This window comes from Fukomys damarensis, unplaced genomic scaffold (genome assembly GCF_012274545.1).
Source record: "Fukomys damarensis isolate Sample0158 unplaced genomic scaffold, DMR_v1.0_HiC HiC_scaffold_12, whole genome shotgun sequence".
NCBI lineage: Eukaryota > Metazoa > Chordata > Mammalia > Rodentia > Bathyergidae > Fukomys > Fukomys damarensis.
This window is the reverse complement of record NW_022900924.1, coordinates 58026964-58040475: the sequence shown is the minus strand read 5'-3', so window position 1 is coordinate 58040475 and position 13512 is coordinate 58026964. Positions and strand designations below refer to the sequence as shown.

General features: G+C 49.5%; 1 protein-coding gene across 10 annotated transcripts in view; it reads right to left on the bottom strand.

Moving 5' to 3' along the window:
- The window catches only part of Ulk4 (unc-51 like kinase 4), a 340955-nt gene that overhangs the window by 229294 nt on the left and 98149 nt on the right, over positions 1 to 13512 (bottom strand). For all 10 annotated transcript variants that reach the window (XM_033762656.1, XM_033762658.1, XM_033762653.1 and 7 more), the window contains one exon: positions 8502 to 8629. In XM_033762656.1, coding sequence (XP_033618547.1) covers positions 8502 to 8629 — 128 coding nt within the window. The remainder of the gene's footprint in view (positions 1 to 8501; positions 8630 to 13512) is intronic.

Genomic DNA, 13512 nt, shown 5'->3' with positions numbered 1-13512 from the left:
CTGACAGGCAGGCTGGTGATCCTCTGCGAGGCCCTCCTTCCTAGGCACACAGCAGGCCTGCTCCATCACCTGTCAGTCAGTGAGCGCAGGGGCCCAGTGGAGAACAGGATGGCATCGGATCACTTTCATCTGGTTCTGACATCGATGTCACCGTGTCGTACGAGCTAGATCTGAGCGCTGACCTCCCAGGACATGTGCTGCAGTCTGACCCACAGAGACTGGCGGCGATGGTGGGAAACAGGAAGACGTTCGCACAAGCAGCCAGGCTTCTCCCGCGCTCTGTGAGGCCCTGCTGTCAGGTGTACGGTGGCCACAGCGCTGAGCCGGTGCAGCTCCGCAGGGCAGAAGGACCCTCTTCTGTGTACACACATCACAGGGCACTTACCACACTCGGCCACAGGCTGCCTCTCTCCGCACACCTTTATCCACAACGCTACCATTTACATACTCACTAATGTAACACCGGGGTTGCAAAACACAAAGAAGCAGATACCAAACTTTTTCCACAGACTGTACCAAGTATTTGTTGGGAGAATAATTTATACCACTAAATTAAATCTAAAAATCTAAAGAGATTTAACTTTTACTGTCTTAGAGATCTCCTTCATCCTTTAAAACTAACTGGTTCCTATTACTAACATTTAACTTTATCTTCATTAAACTTTTTTTAATTATAGGAAAGAAACATATTTATTGCACAACCTAAAAGTACAAATGAAAAAAGATAATCAGCCTCCCCATCCCACCTCTCCTCAGACAATCAATTTGGTATTATTCGCCTGTGTGTATGGGTTTTTATGCAAATACAAACATAAATGTTTAGCCATTTGTCGTTTTACAAAATATCTTCACAATGCAGAACTCCGCCCTTTCATTTTCACTTGTCTCTGTGCAATAAACATCCCTCCAAATTCACCAATGCGTCATCACTTATATTAAGTGATGTCATCATTTATTAAAATATTTCAGCACTGACAGAAATGCACTGTACTTCCAGGTACTCAGCACCAGAAACCATGTTGCACTGGATATTCTCACGACCATCTCATAAACAGTCCACGCACTAATTCCACTTACACAGCTACTGCAAGCCTGTGAAAGCCACGGGGTAGCCACTGTTAATGGTCACAGACATTTCCAAATCACTTCCCAAACAGCCACAGCGACTTCCGTTTCCATGGTAGTGTTTAAAAGTGACTCTGGATGTGCGGTTCTGCAGAGATGGAGCAGAAGGCCTACTCTTCTAACCAAAATTCAGCAGCCAGATGAAGAGCAAGGCAGAAAGGCCTGAGGGTGGACAGCACACCACGTGCTGTCAGAGGCAGGCCCTGGCGGGACAGCGGTCATGGTCACGGTCGCCTTCTTCTCAGCCCTCCCCTCGCCCTCTGCTCCCTGCCACCGTGACCACACACAGCTCTCCTCTGCTGGTCCCTTCCACGCCAAATCTGCCTTGGAGCCCCTGACCAAGGCTTTGTGAGCCTCCTCCGTCAAGCGGCAGGGTCGGATCTTCCTCTCAGGAGGCACCAGAGACTGAATGCACCACAGCCTGCTCCCCAGCTGCTGGCGAGCAAGAAGAAGCCTCCCAACAGAGCCCCCGTGGCTCTCCCTGCCCTGCCCCAGGACCACGGACCCTTTGCTGCCGCCCCCCCCTCCCCCTCCTCCTCCTGGCTCAGTGAGCTCTTGGGAAGTCTGGTTTCCACACAGCCCCACCCCACCCGAGAGCAGCGGCCTCCACGTCCCCATGGAAGGGGTGGGGAGTCAGGCCCAACAAAGAAATCCTGCTCCTCTGTGGGACAGGAGCAGATGAGAATGACGCGTCTCCTGTCAGGAGGGGCATCCGCAGGCAGAGATGGAGACCCAGAGGAGCAGGCAGGCAGCTGGCTCTCCACTGCTGGCTGGGTCTGCAGGGCTGAGAGAGGCAGGCAGTGGCCTGAGCGTCCTACCCGGCCGTCTCACCAAGCCGCAGCAGGCCTCAGCGACTCAGAGTGAAGGAAGGACCCAGATCTCCTAGCAGATAAAATGCCCATCACCTCACCAACACCACTCAGCCATGCAAGAACCACGAAAACCACAGAACAAACCAAAAAGACACCAGGGCCATAGGGATCAGGTGGGATGCGCTAACAAGCACTTTAGGGCAACCCTCATGAATACATTTCAAAAGCTTAACAAACTCTTAAAGCCAGTGAAGAATTTAAAATCTTGGGCAGAGGGTTTAGCTCAGTGATGCTGCCACCTGCCTCACAAGCGCAAGGTCCTGAGTTCGATCACCAGTACCAAAAAAAAAAAAAGAGAGAGAGAGATAATTTAAAATCTCAGAGGATGAAGAGAGGCCCTAAAAATGAACTTTATAACTGAAAAATGTAATAACTAAGATATAGCTCTCACTGGATGGAGTCAATAACAGAATACATATAAAAGAAAACAATCTATGAATATGAGTACAGATGAAGTGAATTTCTAAAATCTAAAAAGCACAGATAAGATAGACAAAACTGAAACACTCTCAGGAACCTGTAGGAGACTAAAAACAACCTCACTTTTATATTACTATAGCTGAAAATGAGGAGGAGGAGCAAATGGGAATTTTAAAAATATTCAAAGAAATAATTCCTGAAAAATACCCACACTTGCAAAGATATTAACCTACTCATTCAAGAAACTGAGCAAACCCCAAACAGGATAAATTCAAAGAATCCACACCAAACATATATAATGATTAAATTCCTAAATCCCAAAGGCAAAGAAAATATCTTCCAAAACTCTAGAGAAAAATGACGTTAGTTATATAGAAATACTAATTCAAATGACAGATTTAAAACCAAACATAAAATCACAAAGACCAGAAGAAAGATGAATATTTTTAAATATCAAAAAACAAGAAGCAAAAGAATCTTCAACCACAAGTTATGAGTGTAATAAAGTACGGTGCAGTAATAAAGGAGCAAAATGATTTCTGAAAGCAAAACAATTTTCAAATAGCAAACCTACATAACCTAAAGAAAAGACAAAGAAAGTTCTCTAAGCATAAAGGAAGTGAGAATAGCAGGCTAGAACACAAAAAAAAGGAAAAAGAGCACCACAAGGGACAAAATTAAGGGTGGCAGTCACAGTCTAACCTTCTTCCTCAACTGTGACTGCAGAATCTAACACCCTTTTGGGAAATGGATAAAAATTCTAGAAAGAAAAACAGTAAGCATACAAAACATGTAAACCGCACAACAAAACCATGGGCTCTCCCTAACTTGTACAGAACAATCCGCAAAGATGACGCATACACTAAACCACAAAACCAACCTCAACAAGTCTAACAGAACTAAAATCTCAGTTCTCTCACCACTATAAGTCAAACTATCCAGGATAGAATGTCAAAAGAAAAATCTCTAAACATATGTAGATTAAACAGCACAATTCTAAATAACACATGGCGCAGATGGGAAGTTTCATAGGAAATAAAAAGGTCACAATGAACTGAATAAAGCTTTAAAATGAAAATCTGTGCAAAAGCATAACTGAGGAGATTTACAGCACTAAATGAAACATGAGAACTTTTCCAAAAGGAAAATAATCTCAAAGTAAATAATCTCTGTTTCTACTTGGAGAAACTCAGAAAAGAGCAAAATGAATCAAGCAGAAAGAAAAAAAGCATAAAAATCAGAAGAAACTGACAATACAGAAAGTAAAACAAAAAGCTATTTATTCAAAATAAACCGTGACAAGTGATAGATCTATACCAAAACTGCCAAAAATAAAACAGAAGTTTTAAACACCAATATCAGAAATAGAGATAACACTATGAATTCTTCAGTAGGTAAAAATGTGAGGGAATACTAGAAAAAAAAACACGCTCACAAACTGATTCTTCAAGAATCAAGAACTATGAATGCTCAAATAAAATTTTAAAATCTAAAGAATTGAACACATAATTCTTAACCTCCCCAAAATAAATCTCTAAACACACATGAATTCACTGGAGAAAACTATCAAACATGGAAATAAATTGATACCTTCTTTTCTAGAAAACAGAGGAAGATGTACATCGTGATTCATTTTATGACGCTAGCATTACAGTGCTACTAAAACAAAAGGAAGGGAGAAAAAGATTGAGCAAGCAAGGAAACTCCAGAGTGCTGTTTTCCAGGAACCAAAATGCAAACCCGGGACTGAATCAGCAGGATCCACCAGGCCCTGTGGAGAAGGGCGGGAGAGGAGGCTGTCAAGGGGACCCAGACATGAGGGTGGCACTGGCCCCATGCCTGGTGTCGCTGCGCACACAGGAGGCCATGTGGCAAAGACCACCCCCCACCCCAGTCCAGGAGACTCCAAACCTAGGGGCGCTGCCTGCCTTGGAGCCTTCAGAACTGTGGGGCACCTGTGGTCTTCCGCCAGGGCAGCCCCAGCAGACCAGCTACTACCTCGCAGTAGGTAAGACCACAATAGACAATCGCTTTTAAAAAATGGAAAAGTACAACATGAGTTCATCCTAACCCTTCTGATTCAAATTAAAAATTTTAAACTTTTAAATTTTAGTTTAAACTTTAAAGTTTTTAGCTTATATTTTATAATTAATGCTTTCTTTACACTGCAAAGTCTTGGCTATAAATGAAAGTGGCACAGTTATTAGTTTGCTCTTACATAATAGTTTCAAGAAGCAATACAAATATTAACGCTGACAAGAAAATTGGGTGCAGTTTTAGGTTCCTTTATTGGGTTTTTGGTACACAAAATAATACCAAAAGAAATACACTGCCCTGATATTGTGATTTCAGAGCAATTTAAACCTTTTTTTCTCTGGAAAGCTATTCCACATAGAGTACCCTCCATGACAGACTGCATTTTTACTGTTTTTTTTTTATTTATTTACATAAGATATTTACGTCATGCTGAAGTCTGGGCCCTAAAACAGGTACATTAGAGAAGTACAGCCCACCCTGCCCTGCGCCTCATTCTCTTCTACCCTCTTCCACTGCTGTTTTTGCTTATTTTTTATGTAGGCCTCCATTCTTCCTTCTGGATTAGTAAGAGCACACATCACGCCTGTTTCCGATAGTTCCTAGGTCCTGCGTGGCAGGCTGTCCCGCTCCCTGCCTTTCTCAGGAGGATGGTGTTGGAGAGGACGATGCCACATGGGAGGTCAGCCTCGTTCCTTTTCACCGAGGCACCACGCTCTAACGCCTGGATATGGTAAGACGAAATCTAAAGATGTCCCTCCCAGAAGAATCCCACCCACTGCTCAACCTCACAGCAAACACAGGCAGGATTCGGAGGAGAGCTGGAGGTGAGACAGTCCCAACTGTCTCAGCCTTGGGCATGGAGAGGCTCAGGTAAACCTGCCTCATCAGGTGGGATTCTCACAAGCACATGTTCGCCCTGACCGGGGAAGGAGAGGCCACAAAGGATACTGGAGCAAGAGGAGATGTAGCCATGAAAGGCGACCTTGCCCACACCTCTGCTCGGGCACCTGCCTCAAAAGACAGCCTAGAACTGAGCATGAACCCAGCCACAAACCGGCCAGAACACGGGGCCCCACCAGCGCCCGGAGAGTCGAGGGGAGGCTCAGAGCAGCAGCCACCACCTCAAGCCCAAGCCTGTGAGACGGGAGGTGTCACCCTCTCGGACGGCCACAGCAACAGTGGGTACCACCTTAAAGCACCACATCCATGCTAACCTGCTACCCCAGGAACAGAAAACTACCAGAGGTGAACAGAGCTCTGCAGCCAGGCTCCTGGGCTAGGTGCTGGGCTGCTCAGCTTCCGGCCCGAACCCAAGTCCTGCACTCTCACATCCGCTCTATGCCACCACATTTGCCACCAGCCGGGGGGAAGCTGTCTGGGTCAAAAGGCAAATAAATGCCCATTTCTCTACATGGCAGTGAGCACCTTCATACGAAAGTCCAAAGTCGGAATCCAATCTCTGCAACGGCACGGGGAACTGTCCTGACTCACGTGCTGGGGCCCCAGCCAAAATGCAGCCACAATAAAAACACTGCACAGAATTAGTGTCCGCCTGCGTGTGCAAGGAGCACATGAGACGGAAATGTAGTGTCAGACCGGGTCCTGTCCCTAAAACATCCAGGGAATGACGGCAAACATCCAGCCCCGAAACACTCTGGCTCCAGCCATCTCAGCCCACACTGCCAACTTCTCCTCACGGGAGCTGTAGTATTTGGCATCTCCAGCAGCCAAGTCTGAGAGCGCCAATCTCCATAGCCTCAGGCCCTGCCAGTTTGCCAGGTCGGCAGGTGAGAAGGACTTTTCATTCGCATTTCAATTAGGGCTTCCTCACTGGCATTCCTGTTCCTATTATTAGCAGGCTGTTCCTGGCTCCATGGGTCCCTGTTGTCTCCCTGTTAGGTGCTGAGCTTTGGTTTCCACAACCCATGTTAAGAGGACAGAACCCCGTGACTCCCGGCCATTTGTGTCCACTGTCGCGTGCTACACTGCAGTGTGGCCGGAAGGTGTGCAGGTTGGGGAGGCTCAGGACAGAGGGCCGGTCCTGCAGGGCCCTGGTGTCAGGAGGGGTTCAGGAGGGGATAGCCACATGTCAGCCCTGTGGGACTTCCCTAAGAGGACAGCAGGGGTGAAGGCCCTGGCAGCCCTGCCAGCCAGGGAGGAGTGGGCTGAGGCTCCTTCTCCTTGGGGCCTGCAGAACAAGCTGACTCCCATGCGGGGCTCTGGTCCCCTGTAATCCTGTCCCCACTCAGCAGCGTCTGGACCCCTGTGTGTAGTCTTCCCTGCTCACACTGCGCAGAAAAGCTTTCGGGGCTCCTGCTGCAGTGGGGGAAGAGGGGCTCCAGAGTGCTGGGGATCCAGACTGGCAGCAGTTCCCCACCTGAGTCTTCCAAGTGCTGGTCCCCCAAGCCTCTAGGCGGAGCCTCGGCTCACACTGGCGGGCAGTAAGAGATCCCCTAGAACAAGCGCAGCCCACCCAAGCACAGCTCTTCTGCCTCAGCCCTCTTCCCTGCCTTAGCTCCTCCACTGTCACCCCACACTGCAGTGTGGCAGAAGTGATGGTCCCCGCCTCCTTGATCAGAAACCCTGCTCCACCTGGCCCCCCTCCTGGAGTTGCCGGCTCTTGGCACATGGGGCCCAAGGACCTACCCTTTGCGTCCTGATTGTTTCCAAGTGCACTCTCCGCACCTGTCATGGGCTCCGTGTGGCCCGATGCTTCCCTGCCTATGGCCTTTCAAAGCCAGGGCCACCCAAGCAAGGCTGTCTTCCTTCAGTTCTTTGCTGACTTCCCAAAAAGCCGCCCTCTGCAGGGGCTTTCTTCATTGCTAGAATTCTTTTCCATTAGCTCTGCCTCACGGAGAGATGCCCTGTCTTCCTGTTCTTTCTCCTTCAAGGTCCTGCATCCTCAATGGACCGAGACCAAGCAGACCCACTGGCTCCTTCATCCCTCAACGCCTGATGAGGACAGGTGTGAAGCAGGCGGGAGAGGGCGGGACCCCAAGGGTCCCCAGGACAGAGGTGTCTCTGCGTCTCTGTGCAACACGACAGAGCCACCCCTCCCCGCCCTGCTCCAGCTCACCCTGCTTGCCACACTGCTGCAGAGGAGGAGGAGGGAGGAGTCAGGGCCAGACGTGCCGAAGTTTCTACACGCTCATCACAGACACAGAGCCCCAGCAACGCCAGGCTCTGGCAGTCTCCGCAGCTAAGGAGAATCCACAGCTGGGTTACAGGAAGGACTTTAGATGGAGTGGCCAGGTGACTCGCCGCAGAGGAAGCCAGCCACGCAGGCACGGGGGAGAGAGGTCAGAGCCCGGGGAGTGGCAGGCCAAGCGCAACAGGCACAGGGTGCTGAAATGGTGGCAAGGCTGCAGAAGACAGGGGAGAGGCGGGAAGAGGATGCCTGGGTGTCACCACGGCACAGAAGGTGCCCCGGAGTACACAGCAGCTCCAGGCACTCCTCTGAGGTCAGACACCTGTCCAGGTTGCAGCACAGGTAAAAGTTCAGGTAAGACACAGACATCAAAATGGACTTTCAGGACTCTGCTGGGCTTTAACAGAGCAGGACCTAACCGTTCAGAAAGGGAACTTTCAGGACATCAAAACCTGCTGCTCCCTGTAGAGAGGGAGGGGACAGAGAAAGAGAGGAGAGGGACAGACGCCGCCAGGCCCATCCATCCCCCACCCCACCCTGCACCTTCTCTGGCCTCATGGGGCCTTCAGCAACTCCTCCAAAATCTGACAAAAACAAGATGCATGGTCCACACACCCTCCCCCAAAACTACTGCCATGGATCCCGGATAATCCATGCAGTGCCCTGCCCCGAGCCATGCTCAGATCCAGAACCCACCAGACACCACCACCTGCTTCAGTTCCAAAGTCTCCCTCGGTTCTCTGTGCCTCCGGGCTGAGTTTACAGGAGAAATATTAAACCCTTGAAACAACTGGGAAAAAATTTCAACACCAGATCCATAAAGGCCAGAAAATAGCCAACGGAAGGAACACAGCCACCCGGTCGGCACCTGCTGGAGTGGCGGCCAGGAGGGAACCTACCGTGCTTGGCAGCCGAGCAGCAGCATCTCACGGCTGTGAAGCAGGACGTAGCAGAGCACCAGGAAGGCTTTCGCTCGGATGGAGGCCGAGGGGCTGTCGAGTAAACGGATAATCGTAGACACAAAATCCTGTGGGCGACATTTGAAAGAGTTCTTGAGAAAGCTCGAAAAATATAGAGAACTCTCCATTCTCAGAGAGGATCAGTTACAATAATCAAAGAGATGGCAGGAAACAAAATAGCTACTATTTCGGGACTTTTAATTTATTCCAGATTCCATACTAAATTCTTCATATGTATTATCTCACTGAAACCTGCAAATCAACTACAAAAAGTTGCCAGTTGTATTCCTATTTTAAAGAGAAAAACAAATTCTGAAAAGGTGAGCGACTTGCCCAAACTCAGAACTGGATTCAAATCCAGGCAGGACAGAGTGAAGCCCACGTGCGTGAGCGGAAGCTGCGCGCAGATCTGACCTAGAGAGGCCTGGGCAAGCACAAGACGGCAACCACACCCAGCCCCGGACACAAAGACAACCCACACCTCGTCACGGGCTACTGGCCGAGGCTTAACACAAAGCGGAACGGGAGTGCCTGACAAGTCCACCGACACAGGAGGGAGCATGCCACCCGCGACCAGCCAGGAGTCTGATGTGCTCACTATGGGGTCCCACAACATCGCCACCCAAAGGTGGAGGTTAGGAAAATTTTATTGGCAATAAGGAGAACAGCTCCTGGGCTCCAGCTGGGTCCCAAGGGGATGGCCACGGAGGCCCAGTCAGGGGTAATGTATACAGCAGTCACAACGTGGGCACAGCATGGGCCAAACTACCATCAACCCATAGGATTATAAGTATAGCTTCTTAGCTAATCTTGATCCAATAGAGGAAGCAAGTTACATAGCAAGGGTACATGGGCCTGGTGTGGTGGCACACACCTGTAATCCCAGCACTCGGGAGGCTGAGGCAGGAGGATTGCTGCCAGTTGGAGGCTAGCGTGGGCTACACAGTACTTTTAAGGCCAGCCTGAATTAGACTGCGATCCTATCTCCAAAATAAAGAGGGGTACACGGGAAGGGAGGAGAGTGTGGGTATGGGTGTCCTGGTCACCACCTGTGCACCTGATGCCTATCTGGGCCCACGGGACCTGGCGGCTGACCCAGTACCTGCTCAGGAAGGTTCCCAGGCCTTTGCTATTGCTTCTCCACCCGGAGGCCGGGCTCTCTTCAGATTCACCTCCAGCCACCACTCTGCCATCTTCATCCTGTGCTGAACTCGAGGGCCAGGTTCCTCTCTGACTGGGTATTTTTAGCTGTCTATAAAAGTACAGTTATTTCCCTTTTGACAGACTGTGAACCATTTCTGGGGCTTCATCAGTGTGCAAACAGGGAACACACATGCACACCCAGATCAGGGAGCCCTGGGCTGATGCAATGCGGAGTCCAAATCCCCGGGGGTGCTTCGTGGCGATGAGCACTGAGCAGGAACACAGAACTTCCAGGGCAGACTCTCAATGCTCACCGCTTAAGTTTTACTTATTGGTGTATTTACTGGGCAACGTGGCCCTCCAACTTCGAAGATTTGGCACAGCCGCATGTATGAAGCAGCGGTGTCACAGAGCCCAGAAACAAACTCAAAACCAAACCTCATGCGGGGTGAGGAGCAGAACGTGCTGAGATGCCAGAAGGACCGGACCCTCCTTCAGCATCGCAGAGCAGGGAGTTCATCCCAGACATCCCTGATTCCTGCTGTGGCTGACTGCCACTCTTGCCACTCTCTTAGACCGGAAACCGCCCAAGGGTTCAGGAGGCGGAAGAGCCACTCACAGGGCCGCAGTTCCTTCCCCGCTGCAGCGAACACGACCGGGTCCAGAGCACCCGCCGAGGGCTGCAGATTAACTTAGACGGCCGGTCGGCCTGCAGGGATACTCGGATGTGCCAGGTGGGAAGGGTGTCGTGTCTGCAACTGCTCACACGGGCCAGAAAGCAGCTACACAGCCGAAAAGCGGAAAGATCACCAGGAGAATGTGGCAACATCACGGACGTCGTCCAGGGCTCGGCACTCCTCCTGCGGAGCGCCCTCAGCAGACAGCAAACAAACACAGCAATCTGCACGTCCCCGCCACGGCCACGCCAGGCTCCGCAAGACTCTCACCCACCCCGCACCCCCTCGGCCTACCACTCATCCTCCTGGAGTGACCGCTGCGGGCTGCGTAGTCTTCCTTTCTCCTCCCTATGCCACGGGTGCGGAAACAAACATGGACACAACAGAAAAAGAGAAACGCTGCAGCAGGGTCCCTCCGCCTGGTCCGTGCGTGTCCCCAAGTCCCTGTGCTGCAGCAAAGCCCAAAGTGTTCTAGGAGGTGGGAGTGCTGCGGTGGGGAGGTCTTGACGTTCTGCCCTGAAAGGACTGCTTCCACGCCCTCGTGCAGAGGCCCCATAGGCCAAGCAGGCACCAGGCCTGAGGAACGGCCCTCGCCGTGCAGCAGATCCACCGGCCCCTTCCCCCTGCACTTCCCCACTTCCGGAGAACCAGTCTCAGGGGTTTTGTTCCAGCAGTCAGACAGACTAGGCGGACACCACCCAGTCAAAGCTGAAAACAAACAAGAGCCACACAGCAGAGGTAAACTGGAACAGCACAGCTCACAAGAAGGAAACAGCAATGAACAAGCATTCAGAGCCGTGAGGAAGGGCCGAGCCCATGGGCTGTACAAGGAAAGGAAGCACACACAACATTACTTGGGAACACAACAAACTCCTCCAGGAGAAAGAAGTTGAACCTAGCAGTAAAAGAATAACACAGTATGGCCTAGTGGTTATATCCCAGAGATCCCAGACTTTCAACATTTGAAAATCAATGAACTCACAGGTGACACTGATTAAACAAGAAAACTCACATGACCAATCCATTAACAGTAATTATAAAAAGCATTTGACAAAATTCAACATCTCTTCATGACAAATGCACCCAGCAAAGTGGAGATAGAAGATCATTCCCTCACCCTGAAAGTGGGAACCTACAAAGCCAAAGCTAATGTCACACTCACTGGTGATCCCTCTTCCCCTGTAATCCAACATTTTACTGAAAGCTGTAGTCAGTGAAATTAGGAAGAAACATCGGAATTGGAATGGAAGAAATACTTGCAGATGACATGACCAACTGCACAGAAAATCCCAAAGAATGTGCAAAAATGTTCCCAAGCTAATAAGGAAGTTTGGCAACATTCAGTGTATTTCTGCGCCCCAGTGATGACTGAATAGCTCCAATAACAACAAGGAAATGCTGATTTAAACCTAATAAATGTAAATAGAACCTTCACAATGAAAATAGAATAAAGATAAATACAAAATAGTGATGGAAGAAAAAGTTTTTAAACACAATACGTATGTTATACACAGAAGACACTCGTTTCCTGTAGAAGATTCACATTAGTTAAGATGGCAGCTCTCCCCAAACCGACCTGCAGAATGAATGGAATATGATCAAAACCCCAGCAGGGTGTTTGTAGATACACATGACAATTTTAACATAGACAAGGGACTAGAACAGATAATGATACTCTCACATGCATGCGAGAAACAAAAAAACGGTAGCAACAGAAACAATGCAGTATTGACAAAAGATAGGCATGTAAGCAAGGGGAAAAATAAAGAGCTCAGAAATACAGTCAGATGATTTATGACAAAGATGCAAAGGCAATTCTGGAAAGATAATATTTTCAACAAAAGATACTGGAACAACTTGATACCCATGTGCAAATGAATAAAAATTTAAAAACTTCAACATGTTGTGGTCTATATGCAAAAATAACCAACAACCAAACGTAAAATGTGAAACTGCAAAGGCCTTAAGCAAAGGAGAAAACATCCATGTCTTGGGTCAGGAAGAGCTCCTGATACTGACACCCACGTCACAGCACACAAGAGAAAATGACCAATGTAGTGCACTTACCAACGCTACCCTCTCTGCGGGGTCGCGCTACGTGGGACGGGAGAAAACACCGGCTGCTTCCCGCAGCACAGGAAGAACACTCCGAACGCAACACTGGGGAAACGTTTCAACACACAAAACGTTCAGAGAGACATTCCCCAAAGACGTCAAAGATGAAAGGATGCTCAGGATCATAACTGCTTCTGTAACCCGAGTTCAGATCCCCATGAGGCACGCCTCGCACTCACCAGATGACCAACACAGCCACCGCGGAGTCTGTGGGCTCTGCTGGCGGGAATGTGAAATAGAACAGGTGTCTGGGAAATCAGCTTTGTGGTTTCAAAAGTAAGTTAAACAGATTCAAACCACATTTGCCTCCACGCTTGCACTTCTTACCACTGACTGTAACGAAGAGAAAATGTGTGTTCATGAAAAACCTTATGTACAAAATCTGAAAGCAACAGCATTCACAACAGCCAAAAACTGGAAGCAGCCCCTTCGGCGGCCACAGCGAGGCATCAGGCGCCCTACTCAGCAATCATTAGCCATCCGTGTGTGCAAACACCCGGGGGAATCTCCGGGGCAGCACGCTCAGGGAAAATCCCCGCTTCCCAGGGTCGTGATCCGGAACTGGCAGGGACAGCAGCAGTGACAGCCAGAAGAGGCTCTGGCAAGTCTGGCAGCACAGGCTCGTTCTTCGAGATGCGGTGTGCTTCCTGTGGCGGTGCTGACATGAGACTAAGGATGTGTTCATCTTCACACAACTGTGCTCTGAAAAAACTGAGTTATGCTTTGTAAATAAATTTCAAAAGCAATATAAAATTTTGCACAAATCTTCTTGACAAACAAGGCATACCTTGGGCCAAGGAGTAACAAACAAAACAAAGCACACTTGGTAATGCTGAAGGTACCCGCCACTCCCACAAACTTCCAACACCACCGACCGCAGCAGTGAGCGCACCCCTTCAACAGCTCCTCAAGGGCCTTTCCAAAGCAGAAGCAACGGAGAGGGGTCGGCGTCGGGGACTCCATCACACCCACTGGGCCTGACCATCCAGAGAACAGACAGCCCGACACTGCAGGAC